The sequence below is a fragment of the Sabethes cyaneus genome, chromosome 2 (genome assembly GCF_943734655.1).
Source record: "Sabethes cyaneus chromosome 2, idSabCyanKW18_F2, whole genome shotgun sequence".
In the NCBI taxonomy this organism is placed as follows: domain Eukaryota; kingdom Metazoa; phylum Arthropoda; class Insecta; order Diptera; family Culicidae; genus Sabethes; species Sabethes cyaneus.
The window spans coordinates 157268865-157291781 of NC_071354.1; the positions used below are offsets into that span (position 1 = coordinate 157268865).

A 22917-nucleotide genomic window follows, 5' to 3' on the forward strand; every position below is an offset into this window, starting at 1 on the left:
CAGAGAACCCAGAGGTAGCTCAAGACCGGCAAATGTGGAGACGTCCCTCGGATTTGGCATTGATACGATAATCGGATTGTTGTCAAAAAATAAAGTAAGTACGTAGGCATTGTATACTAACTCTATCCTTTCTCTCATATCCTTTTGGACTGTTTTTAAAATGTATCCGTTAATCAATCGGGATGTATGTATGCAAGTGTAATGTTTTAGGACCATTTCTCAAATTTCTATTGTTCAATCCAAGTTATGTTTTCTGAATCTGCAAATTGTTTCCATAGTATTTTATTTGAAAACATAGAAACTCTATTGCTAAGAATGTTTGTTTATACATTAATGATTCATACAATATAATTCGTAGATCAGAACAATTCCTGCATTGCTTCTTTGCCTAAACTCAAAATATTTGCACTAATGTCTGACTTTATACCGTCTCGATAAATACCAAAATCCGATATTGTAAGGAAGAGTTCCAACTAGACGTTTTTATATGATTCTTGAAATTTGTTTCCGTGGAAAAAATTAAATTTTAAAAGCGCCTCTTCATGCTGATACATTTTAACTGACGAAATTATCTTTTAAACAGAGCTAATAAAGTATCTTTATTCATTTATTCTTTCATGAAAATCAACCATTTTCTGATGGTTACCCTCTTATTCAAATCAAACCATCGACCAATGAGTACAATTTGTTGCGTTAATGTTTTATTCACCGGTTAATGGTTAAGCTACGGTTAACCGCAACTGTACTAAATGTCAATCGAAATATGATGATACAAAAAATAGTAAAAGTATTCCATTCACTTATGATTTAAAAGTTTTGCAACATTACCATTCGCCGCCTCTGGACAGAAACAATTTAAACTTTTCCTGACATTCGGTGGTAATCCACTGCTGAGTAAGTTTCTTTTGCTCGGCGACAAGCTGGTCATCCAAGTGTGCCACAAGCTCCTGGCGCAGGTTCGCTTTGATCGATTTAAATGCCTATTTAGAAGAGCAATGGGAGATATAGAATAAACCACATTATTAGTTTAATAGAGGGAAAAAGTGCAGTCTTATTAGTTTTTCTGCAGGGACCACATTTATAGTATGATTTTTTTAGAGTCGTCTTCGCTGTTGACACAACTACACCAGTTCGGATGCAACCTTTGACTGTATTGACCGTCGAATACTTTTACGAAAACTTTCTTGACTTGGCGCATCACAAAATTTTACTGAGTGGTTAACCTTTAATTATGCGGTCGAACACTACGTGTACAGCCCAATTCCTGTTTGTCAGCCTCATTCTCAAGCAAATCGGACGTACAAGGCAGCAATATGAGTCCAATACTTTTCTCGCTGTACTTCAATGACGCAGCTTGGTTTAGTTTTAAAGGTCAAAGTTTTAACGTGTTTTTGGAAAAAACTACAAGGTATACAGCCCTAATGGTTGTACGAAAGGGTGACGTAGGACTATATCACTCGTTTTAACTCGCTTGTGGCCTTTAACCCTTAAATGCGCACCCCGAAAAAACTCATTTATAAAGAAAACTTACTTATCTAAAGGTGGTGAGCATAATTTACTCTAGGGATGTTTTTCACTATGTTGTTTTAAAGGAACATTGCGCATTTAAGGGTTAATAGGGTCATAACATTAAAGCTAAAGCACGTTCATCGCAAATATGACGTGCCATTCGAATGTCCATCTCTTTTGACATGAATGGCAACAGGCACGTAAGTTAGAGGCGTTGATTCACTTTGAGAAGATTTTACTAGTTTACTTTCACAGCTTACCGCCTGTTACATAGCAGAAAACATGGCACATACGCAGAAATTTCTGTTTTATTTGTATGAGAACCTTATCCTTCGACCACAGGGGTGAGGGGTCTAAAACCATCATAAAATAAATTCATGCCTCCAAAGTCCCCCACATGCCAAATTTGGTTCCATTTGCTTGATTAGTTCTAGAGTTATGGCTGATTGCAAGGAAAATTGGTCTATCCAAAGTGCGATATCGCCCATAAAAGTGCTATTTTGCATTAAATCGTTTCGGTATCTTCGGCGCACTTTTTCGTTATATTCCAAGCAATAAGTGCGCCGAAGAGACCGAAACGATTTAAGCTAAAATAGCACTTTTATGAGCGATTGCGCACTTATTGATTGGACAATTTTTCTTGCAAGTGACAATATGAGGAAATTTGTATTCCATTTGTATGGGAGCACCCTCTTAAAAGGGGAAGGAGCCTCAGTACACCATAGAGTAAAATGTTGCCTTCTAAAACCCCCACATGCCAAATTCGGTAAATTTGCTTGATTAGTTCTTGAGTTTTGAGAAAATTTGTGTTTCATTTGTATAGGAGCCCCCACTCTTACGCCCTCCATAAAATTGCTCCCTTAGCCCCTCCATAAAATTGCTGGTCATTTTATCTATCCAACGATATATAAACTGTTCAGTTTTCTTCAGTAGTTTAGTAGTTATTGCCATTTGAAATCTTTCATGCAAACGTTACACTTCTATTTTCGTTTTCACAAAGTGCTACCCAGTCCCAGTATAGTAAACAAAGACGTAGTTCTACGTCAAAAATGACAAAATCTTCTCGTCATAACAGACAACAGGTTGAATATTCTTGACGACGATTAAACCTAGACCAATTTGTTGTCTCTGCTTGGGAAGTATGCCGGAAAAAGTGACAAAACCCTCTCGTCCCAACAGTTCGATTTTTTTTGCGTACGATTAATCCTAAGCCAGATTAATATCTGAGTTGGGAAAGTGCGTACAGCTGTAGTGTCCGGCTATTGTTACAATATAATTCTAAATATATGCGCATGTTGCCATTAAATTGGAAGAGTAACTGAAAAATGAATGTGTTGTGGTAACGATGTGCTACTGATAAAATGGGATCGAATTGGTAAAATGTCTTCAACTTGGGGGAAGAGATGGTAATGAAAACAATTCTTGATTTCTGAAGTTAACAGAAAACAACAGTTAACACCACAAAATTCACTAAAATGGTCATAACTTTATTATCTCAATTGCCTGTAGGTATTATGAAAATAGAAAAGTATTTGGAAAAAATTCCCAAATTAGGTGAAAATATATTGAAAGTTAAAAAAGATACGATCATTGTAGTGAATTTTGCGGTGCTAAAAAGATATAGACCTTAGAGAGGTTAAACCTTAACCGCGCGCTATTTAAATCTACAAATTCAATGCATGCTATGATCATTATGAACAATAATTCGAAAAACATCAACTGAAAGCTGTTTTCCCGATGCCCTGGACGGTAAACAGCGAGTTTGTAAGGCGTAAATATCAAGGGATTGATATATATTCTCCTACGCTGGACGATAAAACGATAAAACATTTAGTTTTTGCTTTGCGGAAAGGCAGAAGGAGAAGCTAGTTCTTTTGTGCTCTAAATGTTCACAAATTTCTAGGTTATTGGAGTTTCAGGATCTGAAATTGTATCTAGTTGTGTGATCAATAATCGAGCAGCTTTAGCAGATTACGACAATCTTCAATTATTGTTAGTACCGTGGACGCACCAAACTTGACGCAGGTCCAAAGTTGACGCACTTTTCAAAAATTGTCTATATAATAACTTATCTTGACTATTAATATTTCGCAAAAGTGTACCTTTGACACTTTGTTTACACTTATGAAACGTATTCATGCCATAAAAAGCTTTTGATTGGTTTTTTATAATTGTAAATAAAAAATAAACAGAAAGGGTGTTTGTCAAATGCGCCATTTTTTTCCTACCTTAGCACAAACGCTAAAGAAACACTCAACTATGTTTTATATTTTTTTTATGCGTAAAAGTGCTTTTTTGTTATAATATCTTTGAAAACTGTTAAAACTTAAGTATTATTAATATATTGTACATGTTATTCAAACTCTAAAAGCTTTTTAGCTTATTTCTGGACAAAAATGTTTTGCGTCAAATTAGGCTCTATTAGGCGTCTAATTAGTGCTCCTTATCATTTACGAGTAAGATATAAAAAGTATGTCATCTATTCCGACACTAAAAATCTCGTAAGTCACCAAGAAAGGTATTGGCTCAACAGTTTATCGTCTCATTCGGTGTTACAGAGGCCACAGGTCGTCGGAAGAAGCTGTAGAAAACACTTTCTCAGGGTAAACATATGGTTTTAGCGTTGGAGAGGAGGTCCTATAAACTGTAAATGACTTGTTTTGCTTATGAGTAAAATCAAGTTCCCCAAACGGGTAGGGTAATCAAAAATATTGGTTTAGGTTGAATTACGATACTTTTTTCGTTTGTCTGGCCGATCCAATCCTGCAGTTACTGCAGTTTCCGGTAAGCGGCTAATTTAGTTTTTCCTGCGACAGCCTGAATCTTGACACTTTCCTAGCTGTCGTTCAAAAGAATGTACAACTGTTTTAGGAAAGTCAATTCCAGAATTTTCATTGTTAAACACAAATTATGGCAGATTTTTTAATAGTCTGGTTGTGTTTGCAATATAAACATATCGGCTGTCCCAATTCTCCCGACGTTTTCGCAAAAACTGGGGTGAAATATATCCACACAAATAACGAAAACCTTGTGTAACTATTTAAAATAATGCACAGTTATCTAAAATACAAAATACATCGTCGTTTTTGTTAAATTATAGTTTTTTCAAGTGCGTCAAATAAGGAACATTTCGCGTCAAATAAGGCACGTTGCAAAATTCATGCGTCAACTTAGGAACCCTGAGCGTCTCACAAAAACTTGACAAAATATAAAGAATTCAATGCATATTTACTGTTTGTTTATTTTTTACATATTCTTTGCTAGTTTAACTATTACTGTGCAAAACCTTGTCTTTATTGGCCAAACCGTCATTTTGTAATTAATGTTTAAAATTGAAAATTTCTTAACCGCGTCAAATTTGGTGCTTCCACGGTATTTCAATTTTATTATGACATTTCATCGCATTGCTAACGCTTTTTTTCGAATACATGATTAAAGGTCAAGCACTCAAAGGTGTTGAACAAGTCAACGATTTTGGTTCGCCCGGCTATTATTTCTAAAGAAACTCGGCAGCTCGGGTCAATTGCAAAAACCGGGCGAGATTTCCAGGATCCAATATATTGCTTGAAGGCTTGGTACTGTTACCAAGCAAGACTATTATTAGAAAACGCGTGTTCTATCTGAACTTCCTATCAACTACCCTGGAATTTAAGAAATGAACGAGTGCATAAAAGGTTCATTCGTCTAGCGCTCCGAGAACTTTCCCAAACCTAGATCAATGTCTGTGTTAGGGAAGTTTGCCAAAAAAGTGACAAGTGTACTCATCTTAATAAGATTTCTTAGAACCGCGATAAACCTAGTCCAATTTGATGTTCTGAACGTGAACAGTTCTAAAAAAGTGAGCGACCAACCCTATCTTGAGCCCCATTATTTCCACATATACTGCAAAAATTAATTTAAAACTGTTGTATTATATGAAAAAAGAGTAGATGGAATTGTCATATATGTTATATGACTTTCGATTTTGTTGCCGTGAAGCGTGAAATAATTGATAAGCAGAGTGTTAAAAAGAACTATTATTGTGCAGAGGACGTTAGCTAATTGATGATATTTTAACCGTCATAATTTTAACTCGTTGTTCGTATGTTAGCTGAAAGCCAATTATGTTTCAAATCAAGCTGCCACAATAAATGGTGATGCCATGTGTCAACTATTTGCAACGAAATTGACGAATGTTAACCTGTGGTAAATGATAACCCTGATTATTTATTTATTTTTTCCGTGCAACCATAACTTGTGCGTCCAATGACAAAAATTTTATGTTTGAGCAAGATCATTAAACCAGTTAACCAGTTCGTTTCAAGCCAGTTACCTAAAGTTGACTAGTTGACGTCGTCAATCATCAGAAGAAGTGTGATTGTGACCTGATGAAACTCTTAGTGGAACTACAAACTCTAAGAAACGGATATAACATTCTGATATACCTACAGAGAACGAGCATTTAGGAAATTCAAACTTGTATTCTTGTATCAAATTTATAGGAATGTTTTAAAATATGTATTACAATACAGTAAATAAAAAATTTGCGTGATAAACGTTTGCAAAATGTCAAGCTTTTGTCAGACTCAATTATATATTTGACAAATAATGTTAATTCATTATGTGATATGCTTATGTTAGTAGTAGTTTGTGTGTATTTTTGTAAAGATGATGGGTTTTGACGTAGGACTACGTCTTACGGCAAGTTTTGAGATAGGGTGTCATTCCAAAAAATCGAAAAATGCGAGCGTCACGAAAAATGAAAGGTTTTGAGAGCTAATAGCTCAGCGGTTTTCCGATCGATTTTCAATATTCTTACACCAATCGATCGTAAAATCTTCTAAGAATTGACCCAAATGAAGAAAAGTATGGATTCTTGATGTTGAACTGTTGAAAAATTGAAAATAATGAACATATGTTTTACCAGAATTCTCGCTTCGTGATTGGTTGGAAGATTCTTTGCAATGATCTAAACCTATACCAAATTGATATCTGAGCTTGGGAAGTAAGCCAAAACAAGTGACAAAGTTTCCTCATTTCAACAAGATTTCTTAACACCGCGGTTAAACCTAGACCATTTTGATGTCCTTGCTTGGGAAGTACGCCAGAAAGAGTGACGAAGTCCCCTCGTGTCGTGCCAAAATATTTCTTACGAACGCGATTAAACCTAGTCCAATTTGATGTCTGTGTTAGGGAAGTGTGCCAGAAAAAATGACAGAGGTTCGTTGCCCCAACAGATCGCAAATTCTTTACTGCGAGACGAATAAACCTCGGCGAATTTGATATCTGTGTTGGAAAAATGTGCTGAACTGTAGTGTTCGGTTATAATACGGCTCTGTATGAATACGCATGCTTGCCGTTTCATTAGAAGTGTAGTGAAAAGATGTGCTGTTGATAAAATAGGCTTGAATTGGTAAAATCCCTTCAACGTGGGAAACCATGGATAATAAAAACAATCTTTAATTTCAGTAAGGTAGCAGGAAAGCAATAGTTTGTGTTCTTGATTTTGTTAAATTGTTTTCAAATGTACAATCTTTTGAGAATTGAACGTATGCAATGTTACTACTTTGATAAATGTTACATACAACGCATGTAGCATGTATACATGAAGAATCGAATGATTACAAGCATGAATACATGCTAATCACTACAAAGACTTACGTAGTCCTGCGTCACCTATATATGCGGTCGTGTCTTGTACACAACCCCTCTGATTTTTTTTATGAAAGTCTGGGACCCTTTATCCCATATTGTACGATAATTTTCAAAAATGAAAATTGAAATATTGAACAACTTAAATTGAAAAATTACAATACAATCCAAAAACACAGTTGCTTTTTTTACTATAACGGGAATACAATATTAGTTGTTATTTGAATTAAACATTATTGTGTGGTACAAGGAAAATAGGCGGAATTTGTTATATTTGCCGATTGAAATGCATTTCATGCATGTATAAATTTAAAGAAAAGTCCGAGTTAATCGAATGATGCGGATAATAAACGGATAATGTAGTTTTCAAACTTGTAGAAGCAACGTAAAATTTTTGACGTGCTAAAACATATTTCTGTGCCAAACCGGCAGGTTGCTTTTCATCGACGACATCCAGATGATCTCAATCAGCTCTTTCAATTCAGAAGATTTATGTCCTCCAACTGTCTGACACATTAGCGCTTGTATCGAATTTACCTGTGTAATATGTATAAGGAAGAAAAACGAAGCAAAGAACGTGTTTTCAATACCTACCGCTTGTCTTCGATAATCTTTCGTGTTATACGTGTACACTCGTAGGTAGATGCTAGGAAAACCAAACGGTGTCACTAGATTCGGCTGCCCATTTCGCTAATACAAAAAATAAAATCAGAGCGAGGAGCTCAAGTGGATACTTTCATAAATGTACAGTGATGACCATGAAAATATGAACCGCATTTAATATGATTCAAAGTAAATTAAATACATTTGTAACATGTTAAGGATCCGGTTCGTTTGGCACTGGGGCACGTGACAATATGTATTGGGCTTATCCCATAATAGAAGAAATGACCCAGTTTTTGTCTAGAGTAGTTTATTGCTAACCAAAATTGCTGCTTCTCACGGCGACGTGGAAAACGTGACCCACACTGTACGTTGAAACCAATCACTTAATGGGACGCCGGTTTATGTTTCAAGTATGTAAATTAGTGAAAATTTTGGTTTTCCAGACGGCGCACTGTAGCCGGTGTATGCCGATCATGGCCAAGAGCAGAAACGATCCAAGCCGCTCTACTCTAATGATCTGCAACGGTGACGGCAGCAGAGTTCATTTTTGCATTTTCCGAGCTTGCTCGCATCTGTTTGAAGATTTTTCAAATGATGATGAATTTCCGTCATTTACACACATTAACGTTTTCGAGTTTGAGAATCGGAGTTTAGTCGATTGCTGGCATCAAGCAAGTTTGAAAGTGATTTTCGGTAGTTGATGCGGCCGTCGTTCATTTAAATCTGACTTCCATGGAGATCAAATTGGTGTCAATATTACTGACGTTGTCATTAGTCCCATTGGTGATTGCTTATCGATACTACGAAGATTACGTATGAGCTTTCTTACTCGTGATGGGACTCATTTGCTTATCAGAGATCGATTTTTCAGGATACACTGATGGGAACGTGCAAAGAGCATGAGGCTTGTAATATTGTACATCATCGCTATTGGATGCCGAGCTCAGTGGAAAAGATCTGTCGCTGTCCGTTGAATACGCCTAGCTGTCCTGTGACTCACACGAAACACGGTCACATTATGAACGTAAATAGTCGTACTCAGATGAAATTTTGTACTTCTATGAAAGGTTTGCCCAAATGCAGACAGAATGACATAGCGCTGCAGAAGAAAACCCTGTACCAGAAGTATGGTGTTAAGAACGTTTCGATAGTGGTCCATTGTGAGTGCGATAATCATCAGCAGTATTGGGTTTTCGTTAATAAAACGGGAGAAAACTTTAATGACGCTAGGCATCAGTTGACTGTGGTGGATAACTATCGCTGTGTTGGTAAGATAAGAAATAGTTTTCGATAAGAGTTAGATTGCGGATGAACCGACAATGGACAATGGCCCCTTACATTTCCCTCAAAAACTTGAATTTGAGGTTTTGAATTAAAATACGTTTAAACTATAATTACCCCCGCACAATCAATCTCAATGGGGATGTAGGAGTCACCAATGTTTAAATTATTATCTGTTTGTGAAATAATCAAAGCAAAACTGGTACAATTTTTGTTTTTCATCATTAAAACATTTTGCATAATACGTTTACCGTCATTTTTTATCAGCTTGTTGTTATCTCAGATCTTGTCAGATAAAAGTGATCGATCGTTTATGAGCAAAAAACCGCGTGAGTTTTTTGTAGGATCAAAAATGAATAAATTCCAGGAATTTACAAGGAAACCATCTTGGACCGCTGGTATCGCTTATCTACTTGAACGACGTTTGCACCGTGTTCAGATATCATTGGTTAAGAACCAAAGAACTGAAACTGTTTTTCAAGCTTGATGACACGTCTTCTGTTCGTGATCAGTAAGGAGAAAAATTTGGAAAAAATCTATTTTAGACTACAACTTCGCTTCATTTAAGACTACAATCTTTACAGATACGTTTATTTCGGTTAGGACATGTAACTTTCAGAGTCAGGCAATTACCTGCATGAAGCATCCATCAAAAGTATGAGAAGCAACAGAGCGCCAGAGATAGATTACGTTCCAGCCGAGATGCTCAAAGCTGCCCCATCTTTGTGAGCCCAACATCAGCTTTTCGGCAATTTATGGGAAACCGTAACTTTTCTGGTAGAATGGATGCAAGGAATAATGGTCAAAGTTCCTGAAAAAGGAGACCTAACAGAAGGCGGTAACTGGGGTGGCATCACGTTACTCTGTATTACTCTCATAGTACTCTGTAAGGTAATCCTCAACCGGATCCAGAAGAAGATCGACGCTACTCTCCGGCAGCAGCAAGCAGGATTCCGAGCTGGTCAATCATGTGTACACCACATCACAACGCTCCGTGTCATATTGGAGCAGATTTATAAACTCAAAGACTCTCTTCTGCTGGTGTTCGTTGATTTTGAAAAAGTGTTTGACCGACTCAAGCACGAAAACATCTGAGTAGTGGAGTTCCAGATAAGCTCATCTCATCGAGGCCTCAGTACGAAGCGTTCTCCTGCAAGGTGTTGTACAATGGTGTCTTATTCGACCCTATAACAGTTACGGTTGGTTTGAAATAGAACTGCATATTATCACCGCTGCAGGTTTTCATCATAATGAATGAGATACAGTTGGAGCTATTGACGGTTGAGCAAATCGAGGGTTATCTTAGAATCCTCTAACGATGGAGCAGCTAAATGACCTCGACCTAGCCGGCGACATTGTCTTGTTCGCACAACGCCGAATTGATATGCGGAGTAAGTTAGATGACCTTTCCGAGAACTCCCAGACAGCAGGTATCACAGTCAAATTAGCAAACACTAAGTCTATGGTAGTGACCACTGGCAATCCCTCCGACTTCACAATTGTGAGACAACAGGTTGAGCAGGGAAAACCTTTCAAGACTGCTCCTTGTCATCGTATTCCTACAGAATTTGAAGCAAACATAATCTTTGTAAGGTAATTGTCCGGCATTCTTGAAACACGCACAGTCCATCGTATTCGTCCAACTTAAGTACCCTCAGAACATCGGGTCCGCCGTAGAACTGTGCGAGTTCATGGGACATACTCTGCCTTCGCGCTCAGTTCGTCGGAACGCCACGGAAAATCTTTCTTAGCACTCGTCCGTCGAAAACTTTGAAAACTCGCAGATCCTCTACGAGCATTGTTCACCTTTCATATCTGTATAGAACAACCGGTTTAATGATCGTCTTGTCACCCTCACCAGCGAGCCGAGGCAGACACTAGACAAATTCGTTAATTGACTGTAACTTGTCACTGTTATTCGTTGCACTAGCATGAGCTCTCGCAAATTTGGTCTCAATTTTGAACATGTTTTATCTTAATTCCGATAATTTCAAGGTTGGTGAACGGCTGCATAATGCGTAGCATAGACCCTGTAGTGGTCCTTAGCCTCTTATCCAGTAACTTCTATCCCTACCTCCCCAAGTAGCACTTGTAACTAATCATAAAATAAAAAAATACAAAAAGGTTGCACAGCAGTTACATTTAGGATACTTGTAACGAGTTAGGTTACATAAAATTAAAAATAGTTACTTTTTAGTTTTGTGGTGACAAAAATCTCAAAAAGTTACCAGATAGTTACCAAATGACCAAATTGAAACCTTTTTTTCGAACTGTCAACACCTTGGCCGTCGAAAAACAGTCACCTTTCAGTTACGAGTTACCAAATAGTTATCAAGCGACACAAATGAAACCTTTTTCCAAACTGTCTTCAACTTGCTGGTCACAAAACAGTTAATTTTCCGTTACGAGCAGTTACGAAGTCAAAAAAAGTCGGCTAGTAACATTTTCGCAACGACTTGTTGACTGTTGTAAACACTACGGATTAAGCAAAGACTAGATCTCAAGAATTTTACTAATGGTAAAGATAAACAACACGGGTCGTAAATGCTTTTGTAAATGCGTTTATTTACTTAATTGATGGTACTTGGAATCTTCTCCGCACAGACATTGGTATTAAGTAAACAAATTTTGATTATTCTCAAACGTCAAAACGATCAAGTTACATCGAAACGAAACCGGCAATGAAAATAGGTTACAGTGTAACTTAGAAATGACGACATAAGAAATAAGTGACCACAACAGATATGATACCGTAACCGATAGCGTAACCAGGTCGAAGGCTAAGGTTACGTGCATCTAGAATGTAACTAAAATGTAACCTTCTATGATTAACACTGCTGGTAAACTGTTTTATTCCAACTGAAACTATTCTATGATATTAAATTAACACTTCTTTTCACAACAATCACTAAAAACACCTTTTCCCGATATCTATGAACAATGTCTACTTAAAATCATTTCATGTAATATACCGAAAACGATACAAAATTTCAAGGACGATGGTGTAGTAGTTAAAACCAAAGGCAAAATGGCTATGAATTTTACTAAGTGATAGCGAAAACAATTTGTTTTTTAATGATTTCTAGGTGAATGCTCCACTAGTTCATTATTGCTAAGAATAAATTTAAAAAATCAGAAAATTAAAATTAAAATTTTTATATTTGTACATATTTGTTTTACAAAAAATCAATTTTTCAAAGAAGTAAGTGACGAAAAGCTAGATTAAATAAAAGCGCGTGAATTTTTCAAAGCTAGAATCATGCATTTCACCATAAATTTGAAGCCGCATTAAAATTTGTGTTGAAATAACAAGCGAAATTTATACACTCATCTATATTCAACAGTTAAATTTACTGCTTGACGTTAACAGCCATAGATTGAAATAATAAACCTGCTGCACTGTTTTCGCTATGCAATAAAAGTTTCAAGATAACTAATTTGCCACCAATTGAAAGTCAATTCTCAGTTTATGTGTAACTTCAATAGTAACCATTTTGTAACTATACATGTTACATATTGGTTATTGAGTAACTGTTAATGTAACCATATTTAGTTACATAAGTTGCGCTATTTCGGTTACACAACTGTTATATTTTAGGTTACTGTAACCGAAGTTTTACATTTAAATTTGTCGCATATCAGCCGCTGCGACTCAATTGTGACAACGTGTGCTACTTGGGTCCCTTGTGATACCAGCCGAAATATGAGCAACCTTAGTGGTAATGGATTGTGAGAACTACAGAGCGATAACTATCTTGAATGCCGCCTTTAAAATGCTTTCTCAAGTCATCTTTTATTGACTATCGCCAATAGATTTGTGGGAAGTTATCAAGTCGGTTTCATGGAGGGTCAGTACACAACGGACCAAATCTTCATCCTGTGGCAGATGTTCCAAAAATGTGCGAATTCCGAGTCCCTACGAATCATCTGTTTATTGATTTCAAAGCCGCATATGATAGTGTAAATCGACAAGAACTATGGGAAATTCTGGATGAAAACGGCTTCCCGGGTAAGTTTACTAGACTTATCATGGCTACGATGGATGGGATCCAGTGCTGTGTGAGTATCTCGGGTGGAAAGTCGGACCCATTCGAATCTCGCTGGAGACTTCCACAAGGAGATGGACTTTCCTGTCTGCTATTCAATATTGCGCTTGAAGGTGTTATAAGACGAGCGGCGATCGTAATACGGGACACGATTTTCAATACATCCAGTCAATTTATCTGCTTTGCTGACGACGTGGCTGCTGTCGGCAGAACATTTGAGGCGGTAGAAGCTCAGTACACCAGACTAAAACGCTAAGCAGATAAGATTGGGTTGGAGATAAATACATCTAAAATGAAGTATATGCTGGCGGGCGGAACCAAGCGCGACAGGGCCCGCCTAGGCAGTACCGTGGTAATCGACGCGGATGAGTTTGAGTTAGTCGATGTGTTCGTATATCTTCATTCACTGGCAATGGAGAATAACAATACCAGCCGTGAGATTAAAAGGCGTATTATCAATGGAAGTCGGGCTTACTACGGACTCCAGAAACACCTGTCGAACAATATGAGCCTCCGTACAAAGTGCACACTGCACAAAATGCTAATTAGACCGGTTGTCCTCTACGGGCACGAAACGTTGACACTGCTAGAAGAGGACCTACGAGCACTCGGAGTTTTCGAACGGCGGGTGCTAAGAGCCATCTTTGGCGGCGTGCAAGAGAACGGTGTATGGAGGCGAAGAATGAACTACGAGCTTGCGAACCCAGTATGCAGAAAGTGGATAGCGCTGGACGGATCCGTTGGGCAGAACATGTTACTAGAATGTCGGACAACTATCCTGTAAGAATAATTTTTGCATCGAGCATGGTAGGAACAAGACGAAGAGGGGCACAGCGAGCGAGATGGCAAGACCAGGTGGAGCGAGATCTGGCGAGCACTGGGTGCCCGCGGAACTGGAGATCAGCTGCCATGAACCGAATTAGATAGAGAAATTATACTACGCAGGCCTTGTTATAAGACGTAAGGCCAATAAAGTAAGTAAATAAGTAAGTAAGTAAGTAAGTAAGTAAGTAGCGGAGATCGTGTAACCAACCCCGGTGGAAACTAAGATTTTTCCAACAGGGAAAAAGGTACTCATGCGAACGCTGATTGTAGCAACGAGGAATAGCCTTGTCAGCGTGTGTTTCTCAGGGGCGGCTCTTGCTGACTTGATGGTTCCTCTACCAAGGGCGCGGTTGTACTCCGGGTCAGAAGCGGTTAACAACAGCGTCTGATCCGAAGTGGGCGGCTGAAATAAGAAATCTGTTGTCTCGCGGCACTACATCTAACATGGCAGCCCGACTGCGAGACTTGGTAGCGTGTGGTATGGCAACTTACCTAAACTTTTCTACTACGAAGAATCAAGAAAATTCGACTCAGATCATTCGGTACTGGAACTGCAGATCGCTGAATTTCGTGGGTAGTGGCAGTAAGAACCCTGAAAGTTCAGTATCGTGGCACTGCAGGAGATCTGTCGCAAAGGAGAGAAGGTGTGTAAGATCCATGGCGGCGAACGCCAAATTTACCAGAGCGGTGGAGCGACCAACGAGCTGGAAACGGATTTTGTAGTGATGTGCAGAATGGAGGATCGCGTGATGGACTAGAAGGCGATCAACGAGAAGACATGTTTAGAATGTTGAGAATAAAAGGCCTGTTCTTTAACTACACGTGTACTGTCCACATGAAGGTAGACCCAATGACGAGTCAGAAAGAAGCTTTCTATGTGCAGCTGTAGGCAATGTACGATAGCTGCTCGCCACGGGATATCAAGATCGTCATCGGGGATATGAACGTCCACGTTATATAGACCGGTGATCGGGCACACCGACACGAACGATATAACGACTATCGACGGTATATACCTTGTGATAAAGGCGTTGGCGTGCACTGAATGAAGCACTACCTTCCCTTATGAAGCTTGATGCTTCGACCCTCGAAGACGGATGGAACAGGATGCAGGAATGAATTGACCACGGTCCAGAGGAAGAAAAGCAGGAGGACAGAGATCGTGAAGAGCTAGAACAACTATTTCGGGCTAATGAAACGTGCAAGTTCTATGAGAAGGTGAATCAAACTCGTAAAGCATACATCATTACTAGAAACCTTGGGACGGCGGAGGCAAGCTACACCAGACTAAAAACGGAAGTTAGGAATAATGGGTTACAAATCAATGCGTCCAAGGCCAAATATATGGTAGGAAAAGACTCCAGAGAAAGCAACATTCGCTTACTACGGACAGTGATAAGACTATTGATAAGACGTTGAACTGAAACGCCGACAACAATACGAATAACGACTAACGACACATTCAAACAGCAAGTAGAGCCTACGTTTTCCCTCCGTAAGACGCTTCGATTACGGAGCATACACCGCCGAACAAAGCTGACGGTGTACAAAACGTTAATCAGACCGGCAGTCCTCTGCGGCTGTAATTTTTTTTCCGGAAGATATACGTGCAATTGCCGTATTTGAGCAAAAGGTGTTTAAATATTTTTGGCGAAGCAAAATTGGAGAACGGAGAACAAGCAGGCTTGTGAACGAATGTAGGGAGAGTACGATGGGTCTGCCACGTTGGAAAGATGCCGGACGACTGTGCAGTGAAATTCATTCTGTTCAAGAATCCCATCGGCACCAGAATTAGAGGGACCACACATGCTAGCTGGGTCGACCAGGTTGAAACCGACTGGCGTGTATCGAGATGTTCAACGAATTGGTGACGAGTAGCACAGGACCGAGTACAATGGCGAGGAATTCTTGATACTGTAGGCAGTATTGAGAACGGTGATCTTCTCGACAGGACATATGGGGAGCGCTCAGGACATGACATAAAGAAATTTTCGTAATTACTGGCTTTACAAGAAAATTTTCGAATATCCATGTTAGTCTCATATAACTGGTGCTTACATACTTACATTATCCATCTAGCTCCCCCCATCTACTAACAATTTTTTTCCCGAAATATTTGTGAAGATGCAGAGGATTCCCTGGTCTTTCTCTTTAGTAGCAACAAGTACTGGACTAACATTCCTTCCCATCCCATCAGGGCCCGCATTCGGACGCGGCATTGATCTGTTGCATTGAAACCGGTGATTGGAAGGTTCAGTGCACACCAGCGGACCAATGAAATGGGCCTAAGACTTATCGACTTTGCCGCCTCCACGAATATGGCCGTACGTAGTACCCTTTTCCAGCACAAAATCCATCATAAGTACACTTGGAGGTCACCAAATCAGACAGAATCACAGATCGACCACGTTTTGATCGACAGTCGACACTTCTCGGACATTATCGACGTCAGATCCTATCGAAGCGCTAACGTTGACTCGGACCACTACCTAGTGATGGTTAAGATGCGCCCAAGACTCTCCGTTGTGAACAACATTCGGTACCGACGCCAGCCTCGGTTAGATCTCGCGCGGCTGAAGGAGCCAGACGTCGCCGCAAACTACGCGCATTCACTCGAAGCTGCGCCGGAGCCGGAAGAGGACGTGCTGGACGAAGCCCCTCTCGAGGACTGTTGGAACACTATCAAAACTGCCATAAGCAGTGTAGCGGAGAGCTCCATTTGTCTGCACCGATTAATTGTTAGAATTTGGGATACGGAACAGCTACCGGAGGAGTGGAAAGATGGGGTTACCTGCCCAATCCGCCCGAACGATCACCGTTCTCAATGCCGCCTATAAAGTGCTGTCCCAAATCATTTTCCGCCGTCTATCACCATTTGCGAATAGATTTGTGGGAACTTATCAAGCCGGCTTCGTCGAAGGTCGGTCTCCAGCGGATCAAATATTTACACTGCGTGAATACAGAGTTCCCACGCATCATTTATTCGTTGACTTCAAAGTCGCATATGATACCATCGACCGGAAAGAGCTATGGAAAATCATGAACGAGAACAGCTTCCCCAGGAAGCTCATCAAACTGATTAAATCTACGATGAATGGTACACAGTGCTGTGTTCGGATTTCGGGTGGATTGTAAAGTTCATTCGAATCACACAGAGGGCTTCGTCAAGGTGATGGTCTTTCATGCCTGCTGTTCAACATAGCGCTACAAGGTGTTATGAACCGAGCGGATATTAACACGCGGGGCACAATATTCAACAAATCTAGTCAATTCGTCTGCTTTGCCGATGACATGGATATTATCGGCAGAACATCTGTGGCGGTGGCTGAACAGTACACCAGACTAAAGCGCGAAGCAGAAAAGATTGGGTTAAAGGTAAATACGTCTAAAACAAAGTGCATGCTGGCCAGCGGAACCAAGGCCGAACGATACCGCTTGGGCAGTAGTATATTGATCGACGGCGATGAGTTTGAGGTAGTCGATGAATTTGTCTACTTTGGTAATGGCGGACAATGATACCAGCCGGAGATTCGGAGGCGTATTATCAGCGGAAGTCGTGCTTACTATGTTCTCCACAAGCAATTGCGGTCGAGCAGACTAAGTCCCCGTACAAAGTGCACCCTGTACAAGACGCTTGTTAGACCGGTTATTCTCTACGGGCATGAAACATGGACAATGCTCGAGGAGGACCTGCGAGTGCTCGGAGTTTTCGAACGACGAGTACTAAGAACGATCTTCGGCGGCGTACATGAAAACGGAGTATGGAGGCGGATGATGAACCATGAACTCGCACAGCTCTATGGCGAACCCAGTATCCAGAAAGTGGCTAAAGCTGGACGGATGCGATGGGCAGGGCATGTTGCAAGAATGCCGGACAACTACCCTGCAAAGATGGTGTTCGCCTCAAATCCGGTAGGAACAAGACGACCAGGAGCACAGCGAGCAAGATGGTTAGACCAGGTGGAGCGAGATCTGGCGGAGAGTACTCGGTGTCCGAGGAATTAAAGAGCGGTAGCCCTCAACTGAGTTACATGGAGAAACTTTGTTCAACAGGCTTTGCCTTAGGACGGCAAGCCACCTAAGTAAGTAAGTAAGTAAGCAATAAGAATAGCGTCCCAAGTATGCTTTTCCCAGCCATCAATTTGCATTTTCATCGGTCCTGGTCAATAACGGTCAATAAAATCATTCATATGTCTGAATTTATATTTTTTTATCAATGAATTTTCTTATGGTGTATTGTAAGACACTTTAGAAACTATAAAAAATAACCATATTAAAAATATTCATCGTTTTCATGGAAAACTGAAGAGTGGCACTTTTGCTCCGGGTGGTCGACTTGCACCTAGTTCCCCTAATTTTTTTACACGGTATGTTTTTTTGATTATTCAGAACGGGGCAACTTAGGGAGCATTAATTTATTTTTCACTACATTTGGGAGAGGCCCGACATACGTCACGAAGTTTGTAAATGGCCTCTAAGTTGTACCGTTTCTGAGTAATCGTGAAAAACAACCCCGTACCCATTGTATAATTGTAATGAATGCGTTTTTCGCTCTTGTTTCAGAACTGGAACGGTGTAAACCGTACGACTTTTGCGGGTATGCAAGACGCGATTACGGATTCATCTATCATCGATGCTCTTGCCCGGTGTCACATCAATGCAAGTTCGATTTGGATGAACACAAGAATGAGATAAGCGAGCTATTTTATCAAGGTCCGGCTTATATAGCACGCTGTGTTCCGATCTATGATTATGACTGGTGGTGAATTCAGAAATAATACATACAGCTATGTACCTTGTTTTGTGCATTCATTTCGAACAGCACTTTAATGTAGAACTAGAGAAAGAAACTTCCACTTACTTGAGTAGACAAGGAAGATAGTCTCTTGGTGACACTGTTGGCTTTATCTTGTAGTTTCTCCGCGGATACAATTTCGGTAATCACTCCGTAATCCAAAGCTGTTGACGCGCTTATCTTTCGGCTTAAATAAAGTAAATCTGTGATCTGTAAAACAAACTAGTGTTAGACTTGTTTAAGATTGAAACAAAAAACTGTTAATCATACCGCCTTGGGTTTCAGATTTTTGGCGGTACTGAAAATTTTCATTGCTTCTGGGAGATGTCCGAAGTGTGCGTATGGGGTACAGAAGGTGGTATTCTCCGATGCAATGATTACCTCGAATAAGGGCAGAATAGTGACACCAAGCCCGAGAACATCTCCATGTACCGCTGCAACTAGCGGTTTGTTAAACGTCACCAGGGTTTGAAGAAAATTCCTACCCGATTGCAAAAAATACTTTTTGTAATTATGAAACACAACAATTGATAACAAACCAACCTTAAATGACCGCTATAAACCTGGGCAACATTTTTGCGCTTCTCCGCATTTGGTTGAATTAGGTACGATACGTCGATGCCACGGCTGAAATGCTTTCCACTGGATCGTAGAAGCACTGCTCTGACGCTGGGCTCGTTTTTCAGCAGGATAAGAACGGTTTTCAACTCATTAATTAGCTGTAATGAAATAATTGTACTATTAAAGTAAATTTTTGAAATATAAAATACTTACATCCACCGAAAAGACATCTCTCAATTTCGTTTCCCTGGGCGCCAGAATGATCTCAGCGTAGCTGCCAATCGTGTTACAACTGAGCTCGGTCAGTTTCAATTCGCTCAACTTATACTGCAGTGTTTCGCCACTCGATACCGTGGCCGATGTAATTTCCTTTTCACTGATCTTCACAGTTGTGACACCATCGGTTTTGGACAAAACCTTTGCTTTAGGCGACATCTTTGCTCGTTTTTCGCCTGGCTGAGTTGAGGATGAAAAAGACGGCGATGGAATAGATATGTTTAGGCTGCCATCTTTCAGAGTTTTGCCACCTCCAAGCACTTTGGTTAATTTCCCTTTCATGTCTGCTACAAGGGAAGAATCCACCTTAAGGTTGGGAGCAGCCTTAGATGAGCTCTTGCCTGACGGCTTCACAAATTCAAATCCAGAATTGTTCTGTTGGTTGGTAACCACAGTTTCACTCGATGGAGTTGCGGTTTGTTCGACGCTCAATCTTCGAGGACTGGTGGAGCTGGAGTACGAGCTGTTAGAGCGTCGGCGAATAATCATCGCATCATCGCAGGTTTTTCTTGCGCTGTAAACATAATCCCAATCTTCCGAAGCAGATGTTTGCTTACGTTTGCGACTGTTAGCACCATTGGAAGTCGTTCCACCACTTTTCCGTTGGGAGGAAATTGGAGCTGTGGAAGTAATTATTGCAGCTGGAGCAGTTGGGGGAGCAGGACTTGTAGAAGTTTGCTGAGGGGTAGATGCTCGTTTGGCTCTAACCCTAGGAACGCTTGGAGTACTGTCGGTTGGAGAAGTTCCTTGCTTAATTACTGCATCAGTAATAATTTTTGCCTTGGCTAACAATTTTTCGTCTTCGTCATCAGAGTCCAGGGCGATGTCAGCATCTTTCAACAAATCTTTGTTACTATTTTCACATTCTACGTCATATAACATATTGATAGCGCCTTCATCTCCGAGAAGCATCTCTATCTCACTCTTTTTCTTACGCGCTACGTTAGTAGCTTTTGCTGCGTTGCTGTTGAGGTTCGTACGCTTTGTTGTAGGTTCCGGTGTCCGTGCTCGTTTTAAATAAGGAGGAGGAGTATAAGGAGGATCATTCATCATATGAACAGCAACAGATTCAGCGCGTTTTCGACGAATGCCTGTACCTGGCGGTCGAACTATTGGTGGCGATGGTTTAGAAAATTCTTCGGTCTTTGCCTTCGGAGTCTCCGCTTCTTTCGTTCGATTGGATTTTACGAAGCTAGCAAAAGACATGTGAGTTTCCGGATTATCCGGATCCCAAATAATTTTCTTTTTGATAATTCGCGAACGTTTAGGTGGTTCTACTGGCGCTGGAGGAGGAAGCATCGGGAGGGACGTATTTTGCTTGGGCGATGATTTGATAAGAACAACGGGCTCCTCCTTAGTGGATACAGGTTCATCATCCCAATCAGAAACTAAAGCGTTGATCAGTTCATTTGGTGACTGTTTACTGTCACGTGGAGAAGAGTTTGTATGTGTAGGAGTTGTAATTTTTGATGGACTTTTTGGTAGAACCGCAGATGTTTTAACAGATTTAGAACTGGGAGAGGTTTTGAGATCGGGAATAATGAAGTTATCTTCTGGTTCTTTTTTTGGGACAAGCAATGGCCGGGGTAACGGTTTAATCGTAGTTTGCCCTTTGATTGTAGTTTGCGTTTTATTCGTAATTTGTCCTTTTGTCGTTACAGGTGTTGTCGAGTCAGGCTTGTTTAGTGCTAACGAGGTGGGAACTTTTGGCCTTCGTCCTTTTGGCAGTATCGGAAGATTTGCCATCTGACGCGTAGCAATTTCCTTCTCCCGTTCCTTTTCCAATTCCTGATCATCGACAAACGAAATTTGGATTTCCTCTAATACTTGGCCATCGTTATACCCTACATCTCGGCCAACTGTTACTTCAATTTCGGTTGCGTTTTCCGTAATTTCTACATCATCCCCCTCGAGAATTGCAATCAGGTCATGATCTTCTAATTCACCTTTTGCAGCGGCACTTGAAAGTGGTGTTGCAGGAATATCGCTGCTAAGAATTAGATCATGAGGAATCTCTATAGATCCGCTTGAGTCATGATGGGTTGATTCTGCCGGTTGCTTCTTAGGTGTGGTTGGTACTACCTTTAGATCGATTTGTTTACTCAACCGGCTTTTCATTTTAGCTAGCAATTCATCTTTTTGAATTGCCGCAAGTTCTGAACTGCTGCGTCCTTTACTGTCGCTTGTCGGCTTAATGATGGTATGACTATGGATAATTACCTTGTCCTTGGCCGCTACCGGTGTGGACTTGAGAGGTTCCAGCGTTGTTAAAACTTTTCCTTCATCGTCGCTCATGAGACTATCTGCCGAAGGTTTACCCACTCCTATTGCCGTTGGTGAAATCAAAGAGCTATCATCGTCGGTCATATCGATGAAAGCTGATGAATTGGCACTGCTACTCGGTTGTTGATCATTAGAACTCATTATGGTTACACCATTAAAATTCCGTTGGATAAGGAACGGAAGCTAACAAGAGGGAAATAAAGTGGCAATTATAAAACGAATGTTGCAACGAAAAATTGCTAGATACGATCTTAATTCGCATGCGAGCTATGAAATAAATACCTGTAAAACACGACTAACAGGTGAAAAATTGGTTTTCTAGAGAGAAATGTAAAATAAAACCAAAAATAACAGCGAAAATACAGCAAACGCGAGTTATGTTTCTGTTTGCCACTGCGTTGTCAAAATTCTTGGCTTCGCTCGCATTCGCATGGATGTCGAATGTCAGTTAAGAGCTAAACTTGCTATCTATAGCGCTAAAAAGAGGGATAGGAGATGGAAATTGCAGGTATAACACTGAAAAAAATCGTCACGTTTGGTTTAAATGCTGCACAATTAGCTATGTACGCGAAACGGTGCTGCCACCTTCCCAAGTTTGTTCTATTTGTGAAGTCGCTGCACAGGTTTGTTAAAGAGTGAAAAGGATAGACAAAACTTTGTACCAAATCTTCACAAACTTTCCATATGGCGGTTCCATGAAAGTACAAGAGATCGATTTGTGCTTACATAGTGCATGATTCATTTATGTTAGTAGAGTTCGTATGTTTCGAATATGCTGCTTAGTAATTATATCGCACATGTTATGCCAGGTCCCATTCTTAATTTTCTTATGTAGTACTCTAATCCCTAATATTCGAAATTGCAAATATCGGGTTAATAGCTAAATCACAGAGAACAGACATTTATGTTCATATAAAATATTATTCAAATGGTGTGTAAGCTTTTGAACAAACCACTAGCGACATCTCTCTCAGGGTACACCAGTTACTCTACGTCCGTGTTGCCAAATTCAATCTATAATCTTACTACGCTCTACATATTCGAATTAATGGCAACTCTAATAACAGCTACTGTAGCAACGGTCTAGGCAACGCCTTGTTGTTT

General features: G+C 40.1%; 1 protein-coding gene across 1 annotated transcript; it reads right to left on the reverse strand.

Annotated features, from left to right (window-relative positions):
• Nucleotides 1–309: 309 nt before the first annotated feature.
• Nucleotides 310–22179, reverse strand: LOC128733535 (uncharacterized). The gene is made up of 6 exons (XM_053827186.1): nucleotides 22096–22179; nucleotides 19468–21996; nucleotides 19237–19412; nucleotides 18964–19174; nucleotides 18760–18903; nucleotides 310–980 (listed from the first exon to the last, which is right to left on the reverse strand). Exons 2-6 carry the CDS (start codon nucleotides 21952–21954, stop codon nucleotides 825–827), a joined length of 3174 nt encoding a protein of 1057 aa, XP_053683161.1. The 5' UTR covers nucleotides 21955–21996; nucleotides 22096–22179; the 3' UTR covers nucleotides 310–824.
• Nucleotides 22180–22917: the final 738 nt, after the last annotated feature.